General features: G+C 27.0%; 1 protein-coding gene across 1 annotated transcript in view; it reads left to right on the top strand.

Annotated features, from left to right (window-relative positions):
* The window catches only part of LOC100208434 (sodium/hydrogen exchanger 6), a 57,992-nt gene that overhangs the window by 16,663 nt on the left and 25,887 nt on the right, over positions 1-15,442 (top strand). Inside the window, exons 3-8 of the mRNA XM_065788411.1 lie at positions 2,615-2,692; positions 2,810-2,886; positions 5,003-5,103; positions 5,284-5,389; positions 7,647-7,773; positions 7,907-8,012. Of these exons, the coding sequence (XP_065644483.1) occupies positions 2,615-2,692; positions 2,810-2,886; positions 5,003-5,103; positions 5,284-5,389; positions 7,647-7,773; positions 7,907-8,012 (595 nt within the window). The remainder of the gene's footprint in view (positions 1-2,614; positions 2,693-2,809; positions 2,887-5,002; positions 5,104-5,283; positions 5,390-7,646; positions 7,774-7,906; positions 8,013-15,442) is intronic.

Below are 15,442 nucleotides of genomic sequence, written 5' to 3'. Positions count from 1 at the left end.
TTTTTTTATTTAATATTTCTATTCACCTAAGAAATATGTGACAGCTCCTATATGCTTGCAGATCTTGTCAATAAACCACATTAATTTTAAGAATTGTGTTTAGAAAAGCCTAGAAACTACTTAAGAATGACCTAAGGCAATGGTAAACATTAAACGATAACTGTAGTATTAATATTTTGATTAAACATTTCTTTGGTATGAGTAGAAAATTTTTTATGTAAATGTTAGGTCTACTGGAAAGTTTTGTCTGTTTCTATAAACCTTTATAAAATAATGCTTTTATAAGAAAGTTCTGTTTCTATAATTTTAATTGGGAATTCCTAAAAAGTAAAGAAGAGAATCATACAGCAAAAAAATGGTTGCTTTACTTTTTTCCTCCCGAAGGCCCAGGAAGCCCACTACGGTTAAGGAAGCTACTTATGTGGTGGGATTAAACTCTGCAATTCTTGCTTTCAAAGCAAGCATTTTACTTCTACATCATTTATTTGTAGAAAAGAGAAAGACATTTTTTGGCAATGAGACAAAGTACAGGTCCAACCACATTAACAATGCGTTTTTCGACCTTGGACTATTTTGAACCTTGTCTAAAAGAGAAGGACCTTTTTGAACCTTGTCTAAAAGGTATCATTAGAAGAATCAGCTTCAGTATGACAACAGTATTTTGTCCAAGGACTGATTTCATACAAGGAAAAAAATTCATTAAGAGAATGGAATCGAATTAGCACATGGGTTGGATGTATGGATTCTTTGAGAGGTCATTAGTGAAAAGTAATCCAAAGAGACATAAATTGATGAGGGCTCAGTAAGTTTGTTGCCATTTATCACAGGACAGGAATATCAACATTATTCTGACAATGGTTAGCAGTAAACAACTGACATTTAGAAGATTGTCAGGATGGTTATTAATCTAAAACTTTTGGCAACAAAAGCATGTTTTTAAACTTATTAATTTCTAGGACCATTTTGCTCATGCCAAATATAAATTTTTATAAAATGTAAGCTGTTTATATATAAGACCTAAATATTTTCAATGTTCTTTATTTTACATATAAATATAAAATCAACTCATTGCCTCTTTCTATTCATAATTTGTACTTTGTACAAAATTATAGAAAATAGTTATTTCAAGGTTTTAACTTTTTCTTTTAAAATTCTTTTAAACAATCTTAAAACTAATTTATTCAACGAAATAATTGTTACTTTGGAAGATTTATTTAATAGAATAATTGTTACTTTAAAATGTTTTGAATAGCTGCTAATAGAATAGATGTTGAAGAGCAAAAGAATCCATGCTGAAGTTGAATTTTGAGATTTTACATGGAGGAAAAATTAGATTGGGAGTGCAAATTGGTGTAAACCAAAAAATTTACTTTGTGTTTTCATTCACAAAATATCCGCTATATTTGGTCATATATGTGCGAAAAAGTCATGCAAAGAAAACTATGAAAATTCAGTACACTACTAATAGATTAGCTGATACTATTCAAATAAAAACAGTGAGGCAAATTATTAATTCAAAAATAAAAAAAGTAGTTTGTTAAAACTTTTGAAAGAAATAACATAAATATATTTAAAACAAAATTTAAAAAAAAAAAGGAATAAAATGCAACAATTACCTTGCAACCAATTAACATTCTTCAGTTTTAAAACATTCTTAATACTTAATTTTATTTTGTACATGCATATTTAATATAAAACTTTTTTTAATCAATGATTTTTTAACATATTTAATTGTAGGAGTTAACAGTAAATGTATTTCACAAACACAAACAAGCATCAATGAAATGTATATATTCTATTTATTTTTCCATTTATAAAATAAAAAGATAAAGTATGATTGTTAATTTATTACTACCTAAAGTAGAACTTCCTACTACAAACTGTTAACGGGTAGACTCATCTTTCTACTATAAACTAATGAAGGGTAGACTTGTACCCACTGTAAGGTCATCCAATGGTGATGTTTCAATGCAAATGCCAGTTGCTTGTCTTTCAGATGGCAGATGTAAGCTTCAGGTTTGTAAGATTTCATATCAAATTCTTTTGAGAAACTGTCATATGACTCACTTTGGATCCTTTCCGGAGCAGTTGAGCTCTTATTTTTTCACAGAACTTGTTGGAAACTTAACAACAATCCTTTTTATCAAGATGGTGTTGTGCTTGGTAGTGCTTCTAGGTTTTTTGCTCATTTTTCAGTTTGTGTAGCTTACTAATTTTTAATACTTGACTTGCTGACTCTAAATTTTTTCTCCAATACTGCGTTCTGTCAACTTTTGACTGTGTAGGTCTACAAATCAGTCCTCTGAACCGTTGTCCTGGACTTTTTTTGTTCTAGCTTTTAAACTTTATCTGGTCTGGTTTATTAATGGTCTCTTAAAAACCACAGTTTATGGAAAAAACCTTTTCGACTACCATGCAAGACTATGTATATATTTTTTTTGCAGTAATAAAAGTCCTTCAAATCTAGGTAGTGTCCTAAACCACACCTTCAGTCTATGTGTATATGGAGGCCCCAGCGAATTGCCACTTCTGTATGATGTCATCAATTATATTTTATGCACAGCTAACTCTACATTTACTTTAATATATTAAAAGAGGCTACTTTTATTTCTAGGCAGTGTTTGATCCTGAAATCTTTTTTTATGCATTACTTCCACCAATTATTTTTTATGCAGGATATGATATGAAAAAGGTAAATAGTTTACAATTATTTAATATTTAAACATTATTTTGGACATTTTCATTTTGAAATTTCACAATACTTTTTAAATTTTCTAATTTTATAAACTTTTTTATTTTATCATTATAGAGATTTTTCTTTCGCAATCTTGGTGCTATTTTAGCGTATGCTTTTTTTGGAACAATTATTTCTTGTTTTGTGTTTGGGTATGTTTTATTTTCAACAGATTATATATATATTTTTTTCATTTTTTGCATAATAAATAAAACAATAAGATTGGAAGATATTGTTAAGCAGAAATTTGTTGAATTTTATGAATCTTTAGAGTTTACAAAACAATGACCAGAAAAATTAAAACTGTTTCCATGTGCATAAATAATCTAAAAGTACATAAACATATATGCTTACCATTAGTTTGTTTAAAGGAGCTTTTTTCTGGAGTTTAAGCTTTAATAATAGCATCACTAAATTTTAGCAAAAGTGGAGCTACTCGCCACTTCTTTGTCAAAACAATAGATTTCTTATTTATTGGAAGCAAAACAAACATGTTTATTTTTTTGTCTAAAAAAAAAAGTTGAAAATATGTTGGTCAAATGTTTTGTTAAAGTCTTATTCTTAATAATTATTTAGGAACTATAATTTTCCATGCAAGATGCAAAAGGGTGCACAAGGATTTTACTGGCAAGTCAATTAGACCTTACATTCTTTTGTTGTTTATAATAAAGATATATATAAAAAAACTCAAATGTAATGGCTGTTGTATAAATTTTAACCATCTTTATCATGACCAAACAGCAATTTACTGTTTTCCTACAAAATTAGTTCATATGGTCAAAATCAAACTACTTGTAATCAATAAAGTGAAGTACTTCAGTGATGGTACAGCATCAGAGTACAAAAGTAAGAAATGTCTCATAAACCTAATGTATCACCTAAAATATCACAAAACTATGCTGTTATACAAATTAATGCTTTAAACTGTTTACATTGGTGGTAAAAATATTGAAAATTTTATCATATTTTATATGTTTTATTGTGAAAATTAGTTTAACCATTAAGAATAATACAAGGGGATGCATACATTCTTGGCTCAAGAAGCTGTCACTGTTTTTTACAAATTAGAGAGAAATTAATTTTATGGAGTATACTATCTATGTATACTATCTATGACATTCATATGCTCATGTTAACTTGGTAAAAAAGGATCTCAAAAAACCTGGCAAATACATTTCATGCTTTTCTGACCATGAACAGTATATAGGGCTTGTGCTTGAGATTTCCATTAAAAACCAGGATGTTAATTTGAAGTTCATACACAGTATCAAATTAAATTTAGTTCAATGAGTTATGTAAATTATTATGAGTTGTGTAAATCAGAAAACAATTTAGCGTACTTTGCTTTCATTTGTAAATACCTCTTCTTCATGCTGAGATTTTATTTTCACTTTAATTGTTATATAAAAAAAACTCAAGTGGTATATTTTAGTTCTACTTTTATGTAACACAATCAAAGAGCTACAATCATAAATGTCTTCTTTTTTTGTTGTTGTTGATGATTGTCTATATATATTCAAAAGTTCTGCAGTGCAAAATTTGATAATTTTTTTCAACTGTTTACACTATTTTTTATGCCTGTTAAAGTAAATGTAATTTATCATAATTTTTCGAAAAAGTGATTTTTTTAACAGGTTGCTGTAAAGTGTTTTATTAATCTAATAGTATAATTTTGATTTTTACCACAACTGTTTACCCTAAATACATAAAATTACTGGCAAAGTACAAAACAGGCATTGCCTATCAATATATATGGAACCGGGGCACATTTGAAAAAAACTTTTCTAATTTTGAGTTATTTAGAAACTTTTAGAAAAATAACTCAAAAATTGTTTAAAATTAGTCAAAAATAACTGTAAAAATTAAGTATTTGCGTCAAAAACTATTACTATATAAATGATCTGGTAATCATCATTTTCATTTACACAGTTATTGTGTAATATACTCCAATTTTGCTGGTGAATATTGATTCAGTCATAACTTTGCTCAATAAAGCTGAAATTTTCAGAGTTGTGTATTTTTACAGAAAATTTGTAGGTGTTTTAATTATTACTTTTACCAGAAAAGTTTTACCAGAAAATAAGAAGTGTGTGTGTGTTTGTGTGTGTGTGTGTGCAAATATCAACCATGAAATATCAATGCCGCTTGATGACTGGAAATTACTCTGGTAAATGTTTTGTTTTGGATGACGAAAGTTACACCTTTTAAAAAAAAGTAACAATTCATCTACCTGGTTATTAAATAATGTGATGTATTTATATATCTTAGAGGTATGATGTATGGCTTTGTAAGAATGTTTCCTCGCTATGATGGTTTTTTGTTTCAAGATTGTTTGTTGTTTGGTTCTGTTATCTCAGCTACTGATCCAGGTGGTTATTTTTAAAGGTTTATTTATTTTATAAGCTGCTTTTTTTGTTATATTTAGACTATTTTACTTTTATGACTTTTAAAAAAAATAGTTGTTTTTATTATCTTTTTTAATTATAAAGTAATTATATTTTATTTAGTTATGGAGTTAATTTCTTAAATGCATATTTGTATTTATTTAGTTACTGTATTAGCAATCTTTCATGATCTACATGTAGATGTTGATTTATATGCCTTAGCATTTGGTGAAAGCATTTTAAATGATGCTGTTTCCATTGTGTTATATAGGTAGATATAATTTTTATTGTCATGTAAGTTAATGTAAATCTTTGAAAAATGTAAACATATTAAAGGTTTTTTTTTTAATTAGGGTTTTCTATGTATCATTCATTTTTACTTTTTAACTTTACTATTTACTCCCTCCGTTCCAAAATACTGTCCCGATTTCACGTGTTTTTTTTCAGTCCAAAATACTATTTTGATTTGATTTTATTGCTAATTTTGATGAGAAAAAAATCAAATATCTTTAATAAAATTACTCATTTAGGAAATAAAAAATTATTTGAAAATGTTTATCTAGTTATCAAATCTAGGATATCTATAATATATATATATATATATATATATATAAAAGATATAAGATATATATATAAGATATATATCCTATCTATCTTATTTATTATATTTATCATATACAGGCCTAGTTACGAGATTTCGCTGCGTAGCGAAAACGCGTAGCGCATTTCTAAGTAACTCAACTCAGCAAATATATTTTGCATCGTTAGAAGTTATATTGCGTCACTAGCGTCTTTTCAAGTACCGCATTGTAATTAAAGTTATTTTATTAACGCGTTAAAAATCATACAAACAGTTTGTTTTTTTCTCACTATAACAAAAGTTACAAATAAAATCTAAGTTCTTATTAAAAAAATCATTTTTATTATTTTTTTCAAATATGAACTAAATTTTATTTTGAAAAAAATATTTTTTTCATGAAACGTAAAATATTTGTTTATTTTCTTATGATTTTATATTTGGTTTTTGGTTATTTTATTAACTGTTAATACATTTTTTCTTATTTAATTTGTGAACTCTTTTTAATAATGTTTTTAAACAATAAAGTTTTTTTTTGTTATTTATCAGTTACCGATAACATATTTGTGATCATAATTTATTTTCATAAATTAAATGAACGTCATTAAAACTTTACGTTATTGAATTAACAATAAACAAAATATCTTATTAATAAAATATTTACATCAAAATAAATCGTGCATTTTTTAAACTTATTATGACTAAAAATAATTTTTATATTTAAAAGGAATTTATATATTTAATTCCTTAAGATAAAACTTAAAACACTTTTTTTTTAACTAATTTTTAATAACAAAAAAAAATTTATAAAACAAACTGTTTCTTTAACAAAAAAATCTATTATTTTACAATTGCGGTTAAATTTACTTACGACTTTATTTCTTCTGAACGTCACGTTAACGGTAATCAAAAGATAATTTAAATATTCTAAAAGATATAAGTTTTTGCGTAGCGCAAAACTGCTGAACGCGTAGGCAAATCGCCTTTTCGCAAGCAAAATGCGAGCTGCGTAGCGCTTCTTAACAAGGCCTGCATATATATGATAATATAATAAAAAATAAAAAATCCAGATTATTTATTGGTGTTAACTAAGTGTTCTTAGAACACTTAATTTGACAAAAAGAGATATTGGTAAGATTTTTTGTCCACAATGCCAAAGGTTACTGATTGTATTAGTGCACACATTGAATTTTTCAACAGTGTTTTACAGTAAGCCTTTTTTTAGTTTTCCGTTAATGCTTATAATAAATCACTCTACGTTGCTTGTTTGTAAGTTCACTCGTATCTCTTTTATATATTTTAAAATATTCAAAACACATTTGAAATCTTTTTAAACCGAAATGTTGTCTGTTTCTAAGTTTATTGTTATTGCAGTAAATGCAATAAGAGTGCTAGCAATTAAACTCCTGACTTTATTTGTTACATATTTAAAAACAATTAAGTCATCTATTAAGCATGAGGTATTTAAACTATGTGGTTTTAACAACTATTAAATAAGTAAATACAAAATAAGAATTTTTCGAAAGCTAATACTATTGATAATTTTTTCCCCCTTAAAATGTTACAATTCATTTTTAACAAATTGGAACAGTATTTCGGAACAAAATATTTCATAAAAAAAAGATTCTTTTTAGAAATTAATGGTGTGGTGGTAAAAGATAAAGTTATTGCCAAGAGTTGTTCATAATATTATAGAAAAATATCTAAGTTTTATATAAAAAATGTTTTTAATTAGAAACATAATTTATTTTCAACAATTTTTTACATTGAATGCAAATGGGATTTTGGAACAGAGGGGGTATCATTTATTTTATTTTAAAAAATTTACTATGTATTATTTATTTTATTTAAAAAGCTTTACTATGTATCATTTTTATTTAAAGTGAAATAAGTTTTAATTAAAAAATATTTTTATGCCAGGTGAAAGTAAAAGTGGGCTGTTTTTTTTTAGGTCTGTAGAATCATACAGTTCAAAAGCCTTTGTTTTTACTTCTTTTTTAAAATCAATTGGAGAATTTGTTGCAGTATTCGGAGGATCACTTTTAATTGGAAGTATTATGGGATTAGGAAATGCTTTAGTATCTTTTCTCATTGTTTAGTATGTTTTTTGTTTTTTCCTTGTGTGTGTGTTACTGTTTTTGTGCATTTTTATTTGTTTAAAGGCTTTTTTTATAATAGAGTTAAAAACAACATTTTCTTTAACAATTAAAGCTAACTAAATTAACTCACTTAAATCAATTTCCTCAATTGGAGACAGCTTTGTTTACACTGATGAGTTATAGTACTTTCTTAATAGCAGAAGCTGCTGAATTAACTGGTAAATTATTTGTAAATATAAACTCATTAATTAAACATTAATGAAACTGTTTCAACCTTTTTTTAGATATTAAACTTAATCTAGCAAAATAGGTTTATGTCACAAAAGTTCTAGCAGTCAAAGTTATCAAGAACTAGTTTAAAAAATTAAATTTTTGAATTTTGACAAAAATTAATAAAAAATGTATTCTATTTTATAAAAAAAGTCTATTTAATATTGATCTATTGTGTCTATTTAATATTGATATCTTATATATATATATATATATATATATATATATATATATATATATATATATATATATATATATATATATATATATATATATATTTATTTATTTATTTTTTCGAAAATTTTTGTTTTTTTCTTCTTTTTCTAAAAAAGCTGTATTAATTAAGATTTTGCATTTTTAATAAAGAAAAGATGATATTGTTTTCAAAAAATTTTTTGGTTTGTACTTGTTCTGTTTTATTTAATTATTTGCAAATTAAAATACAAAATTATAAAGTCTCAAGATTGTGTTAAGATTTGCTTAGATGCGCCAATGGTCCAAGTATACATACGTCCAGTTGTTGTTACAAGTGCATCAATGGTACAAATCATGTTGGTAATTGGAACCCAACATTCATCTGCTCTAGATGGTCAGAAAAGTTTGTTAAAAGGACCGTGTGGGTGCATAAATATTACCATAACATCTTGCTCATACCAATCCAATCAAACATATTATATTTACATAGAACAAATTCACCAAATTTCAATGCATTGATGTTAATTTTCAATGTGTTGATGTTACTTTGCTGATTAGGTTAAATACTTTAAATGTCAGAAAAAGAAAACATGCCTGTTATATTAAAATCTTCACTTGTTCGTTTACAACTATTTTACAACTATTAGTATTTATAGATTCTGAGTTGAAATGACGATAGCTCCTAATTCCAGAAGTTGTTCTACTTAGCTAAAAATATTTTTTCAAAGTGTTGCACAATTCTGTCGGTCTTTCTTTTTCAATTTTGAAAAAAGTAAACCCTTAGATATTTTTTGCACAGGAGTCAAGCATTTTACATTCAATATCTGGTCATTTATGGGGCATTGTAAACTTGCATTTACAGTTAATCGTTTTACAGTGCCACCAATACCATCACAGTGACTTATTATGACTTGTAGCAAAAATGTCCTCTCTGCATCAATTCCAAAATCATCTTTATGGAGACAGATATTGTAAAAGTTTTTGTAGTTTTTATACAGTGCAGCACAACCATAAATAAAAAATCTTTGAAATATTAGAATGGTTTTTTTTAAAATAATTAACTATTTGTGTCTTAACTTCATACACAAAACCAATGTCATGCTCATTATCTTCTGACATAAGGAAAAAACAATTTTTCTTTAAGCTGGTCAATTTCGTTTATTAAATAGAAGGCAACAGGGTTTAACATGCATTGACTTTGGCACCAATGGTAACTTAAGATTTCATCTTAAATCACAATTGTGTAGTTTTCTATAAGCAGTCTTTTTATGATAAGCAGTCTTTTGCCAAATTTTCCTTTTGTTGCCTTAGGTATCTTGCTTGACATTTTGCAATGCAAGAATGAACTGTTAACTTGTTTATTGGCTCTGATAACATCAATTTGTATTCTTCAATTGTCGTTGTCTGACAGATCAATGTTGTTATATCTGTTTTCTTTTTGATTCAAAAAGTTTTAAATTATACAATGTAAAATTCTGATAAATCATCATTTTTGATGGATGACTGTTTTTAATCCATATACTTGCAAATCAAAAATTTTATAAATGTATGTACTTTCTTAAAACATTTTAAGAAAGATCATTGAACACAGAATGATCAAAAACCAAATGGAACAAATATAGACAAAAAAAATTTTCAAGACAATATTTTCAAAATTATCTATACTTGCAGATCAATTTCTCAATATTTTTTGAAAGATCAATGAATATAGAATGCGTAATAATTTTTTTTTTAATATCATTAAGGCCACATGGGTTTCTTGAGCATTAAAAACAAGTATATAAAAATTGGCTAAACTTATTTAAATTGATAATTACAGGTACTTAATAATAATTTTTTGCATTTCTAATCATTCCATTGGATTTGTCACCCCCAAAAATAGCTAGTTTCAAGTTTTTAAGTAAAAAAACTCAAATATTTTTAATGTTATGTGACTTGAAACCTTTAAATAAATGTTTTAATTCTAAGGAGACAAAAGGGGCCTGGTCAGTACCTGCTAAAAGTAAAATTGTCATATTTCAGGATCTTCTTGGAGCCAGAGGCTAAAAATTTCAAAAAGTTCTTATTTTACTAAGCACTCTCAAATGTATTAAAATCAGCAAAATCTGAGATGTATGGTGACATGATCTGGGTCATTTGACATGAAATTACCCAATGGCCATACTTTTCATTACAGTTAACAGATTAACCCCCTTGTTAAATATCAAAATCACTCTGGCTTCCAATACTAAAATTAATTCTCAATTCTACAGTTTGTGCCTCAGACAAGATTTCCATCATAGTGTTAAAAAAGTGTTCTCCAGAACTCTCTTCAATTTTTGCTAAACTTTTAAAAAGTGCTAAATGAGTAGTTCCAATTTTTCAAAGCTCTAGAAAACACTTTGACCTTTCCAACTTTCCTATGAATAGCCTTCACTCTGTTATTAGTTTCTTTATATAAAGATTTTGAGTTTATTAAATTATTTCTTACTAACTGCAGTAATAAAATGATTCTTGAAGGCCTACTCTCTTTTTTATTTGAAGTAATTTTAAGGGTACCACAAGGTTCTATATTTACTCCTGTATTATTTCTTATCTACAATAACAATCTTAATGAAATCTAAAGTGGCTCTATTTGCTGACAACTCAACTTTATACTCTTTTCTTGACAAAAAATCTTCACTTTTTAATTGCTTAGAACAAGCAGCCGATTTTAAATCTGGTCTCTCTTCTGTAACAGCCTAAGTCTTGCAGAGGCTTATGGATTTAAATTCTGGACTTAAAATCCAAAATTTTTGTTAGACAACAAAACTCATTTATTTACTGCAAAAAGATATTGCAATATTGTTGGCGTTCCTACATGGACAAATAACAACCCTCTTACTCTCAGAAAAAGTCTAAAAGCACATTGTAAATGTAATTATACCTTCTTTATCTGCCAAGCTTGAGCCACTCTCCCATTGTTGTAAGGTTGCCTTTCTTTTTTCTACAAATACAATCATACAATATAATCAATGCTCAAACAAGCTATCATCTCTATAATGATAAACCAAAACTCATTCTTGCTCAGCTATTTCTTCAGCAAGTTTCATCCTTTTTTTGTATTTGTCCCTTCATGCTATAAAAACTTTTTATAGCATGATAATTAATCCAGTTGTTTTCCTTAAACATAAAAAAAACCTTATAACTCTTATACATATTAATGTTTTACTTTTTTATACAACTTGCAACTTTTTAAGTCTTCAGTTATACGTTTCTTTGTATTTTAACTGATTCTCTATTTTAAAGTAACTCATAACTTAATAGTGGTTGCTTGCAATCTTGTTGGAAGTAAATTAGAGTTTAAAAATATATAAATGTATGCCAGTATTTAATAAATAGTAAATGTAAGCATAAAATTATAATATATTAAGTAGTATAATCCTTTTTCCAGCTATCAACCCCTGCTAAATCTTATAATTTTGCCGGGGCCGGGTTTGCAAAAAGTCTCATTTTTAGCCAGGATTGGAGCCCCAGTCACTTACTACCGAATGGTCGCATATAAGGAGTGAACGTCTGAGGTATAAATGGAGTAGAGTTAGAATAGCGGAGAATTTTTTTTGAAACAAAGCATATTTTGACAGTATTCAAGACAAAAATAAAGATTAAGAGAATAATATTTAAAAATATACTAACAATGATGGCAAAAATAAGACAGACATTGCACCCAAACAATACTTACAATAATAAAAAAATAACAAATTTTATAAACACTTAAAATGAACGAAGATTTATAACAAATATATCACCAAATAAAAACTTACAAAATAAAATATTGACTGCAAAATACAAAATGTGCATACAACAAGAAAAAAAATATTAATGCTAATGTGTAAACATAATTTGTGTAGTGGTTAAGTAATAAACATCGCGTCTATTATTACTGGTTTTTCGATGAGGATCAACACTAATAACTAGTTTATCCCATCAGATAAATGCCATCACCACCTTTTTTGACTTTTTTTTCTCAGGTATTCACTGCTTGTGTGTGACCATTATGACAAATTTTTATACCAAAGTTTTAAATCATATTTAACAATAACTTTTGTATATAACTCTGTATGTTGTTTTTGTGCTTTGTCTGTTTTATGCCTTTAAATAAATAAAACTAATATTGCTAATATATAATATTGCTGTTCTATCAGGGTTGCCACCAAATCAGGGAGGTTCCAAGTTCAGTAGTAGTTGATCAATCTGATAAAACTTGTGCAGAAATCTCTTTTGCATGCAGTACAAAACAATTTCTCATTAAACTTGTGCAATAAGAATGATCTACTATATCAAAAAATGTTTCCTGACAACACAACTGTTAAATCTTATGAGATGGGTAGAATAAAAATTGGTTATTAATTTTGGTCTTGTATATTGTTTACACATTAGACTGCTTCATTTTGGGGTCATGAAAAAATTTAAAGTACCGTGGATTCTTATCTGCTGCGCAGACCCCTATTTTATTAATAGAATTTTTTTTTTTTGAATTTTGACCATTTTCAGGGGTTGCTCAAGTGCCCCAATTGCCTGAATTTAGACTTTTTTAAGCCTATTTTTGGCATATTTGAGCAAGTTCTAAAACTCAAAATAATTAAATTTTTTTTCTTTTCAGAGTTTCTTCTAAGTTAGAAGAAACAAATAAAGGTGCATGGTATTTTTATTTATCTGAAATATTTCATGCAAATCTATCTATAAAATCCCAAATTTATGCAATTTTTTCCAATTTTTATCCAACGTAATAACTTTTTTGATATGTTAAGTCATTTGGAAAAATCATCAGATATGTTGCATAAAATGTCTATCGATTTCATTTTAAAAATTTCTTAATAATAGTGTTATTTTTTACAAATATTATGTTATATTTTTATATTGTTTTTTTGTTTTTCTTGGAGGTTTTGCTTTTTCCTACATACTTCCTTTTGTAATTGTACAAGAATAAAAGTGAATCTTGTCTATTTTTTTCCTTTCTGGCAATATCAATGTTGTCCTTTATGAGTTTAACAGTTCTTTCAGAGCAATCATTATTAACTGCAAGATTAAAAACAGCATCTTTAAATTTTAGTTAGAAATTGTTACAAGTCCAATATTCTGGCGGGGTTTTCATCCATTGGCAGTCACTTTTACTCTGCCCTATCATAAGGAATAAAAGCCATGAGTTTTCTGTGACCAATTCAACTAAGTTTGGCGGCTTCGGTCCACTGAAGTCTAAAGAATTGAGGACCTCTATGTTAGCTTTTATTTGGGCTAATGAATATTTATCTAAGCTACGAAGTTCAAAGCTGTATAGTTTTTGAGCAATTTCACCTCTTTCTTCACAGTTTTCATCAGCTAAGGCTAGAACAATGAGGTAAGGGTCCAGAAACAGATGACTGATTCTGCCCTAATAAGATTATACTCCTTAAACCTATTAAACCAATGACTGATTTTGCCACAATCAGATTGTACTCCTTAAACCTATTCATTTGCCAAAGAGCTCTCATATCCTGGATAAACAAAAAATTGTTAAGTAACTAGCTTTCCTTAAAAAATTATATTTTAGAAACTTTTAATCAAAACTTTTTATCCATAATAGAATCCTTATATATATATATATATATATATATATATATATATATATATATATATATATATATATATATATATATATATATATATATATATATATATATATATATATATATATATATATATATATATGATATATATATATATATATATATATATATATATATATATATATATATATATATATATATATATATATATATATATATATATATATATATATATATATATATATATATATATATATATTAACTTTAGACTTTTTCCTATCATAAACCTACAACTCTCTACCTTTTGCCATAAAACGGGCATGATGGATTGCTCCGGATGTACCAAACTTGTACTTTTCCTCAGAAAGCGCCATAAGTGTAAGCTCTGTCAGCTCAATGCTAAACATACTCAGACAGGCTAAAGACCAGAATAATGAGAGAATTTCAACAAAAAAAAGAAATATTGAAAAAATAAATTGCAAGAAAACGTTCAAACCATAATGCAACAATGAAAATAACTAATGGTTCACATGTGAAAATTTTAAATGTCAAAGCTGGGTGTCTTTTGCATGCCAAAAAAAGCCCTTTCTTGTAGCCCCATCCTAAAAATTAAATTTAATCAGAAGTATATTAATATAATGCAATAAACATAGATATGTATATTTTTGTCTTATAAAGAATAATAGAATTAAACAAGAAAAATCTAGGATATATTACTACTTTATAGTACATATTGTATACATAACTATGTATTAAAATATCTAGTCATCGGGCTACCTTTTTCAGAGACCCATGGGTGATAATACTTCTGCAGAATGTTATACTTTCATGCTTTTGATGACCAAGCCATGTTTCATCTGGAATAGTCAATCTTCTCAACACCTTTTTATTTAAAATGTCAAAAAAAAAATCAAAGAGCTCAAAATTGAAAAAATACTAGGGTACAATAATATTTTACAAAAATGTTAACCAATTTGTAAAACTCTACCTGGTTCTCTGCATCAAGATCATTCCATGCTGATTTTAATAATTTAAACAGCATATTATCTGGTCCAGAAGTAACACTACTTGGATAATTTTTCCAGAAATGTGTTATGTGTAGCTCGTTTACATGATGTCGGCATGCAATAGATAAAACTGGTCGCTGAAAAACTTCATTTACCAGTAAAGATACAGCTCCATTTTTGTTTCCAGTGTTGATTCTGGTTGTAAGGTCAAAGCAATTCAAGAAGATTTTAATTTATTTAACAGCAGACATATCTCTGATCGCATTTTTTTGATTTTCGCCAGTTCCGAAAGAAATTGCTGAAATTCCCAACATGTGCGTTTCCATGTTACCGTTTATTAATATTGCTAATCGATCTTTTTCCAATTTTTTCCCATCAGTATATTCATGACATCAAAATGGAGTTGAACTAAAATGTTCTTATTATTATTTATGAAATTTCTCAAATGGTCTTTGATCCTCTTTGATTCATCATAAATGACTTTATCTGCTACTCTTAATGCTGTAGAGGTCAAACATTTAAATTCATCTACATTTCCACCTGATTTAGCAATTGTACTATTAACCATGGCAGTATGCTGCCTATGACTTATTCCTTCCCCAACAGCAGTAT

Source organism: Hydra vulgaris, chromosome 01 (assembly GCF_038396675.1).
Source record: "Hydra vulgaris chromosome 01, alternate assembly HydraT2T_AEP".
Taxonomy (NCBI): domain Eukaryota; kingdom Metazoa; phylum Cnidaria; class Hydrozoa; order Anthoathecata; family Hydridae; genus Hydra; species Hydra vulgaris.
This window is presented reverse-complemented; position numbering and strand designations above follow the sequence as displayed.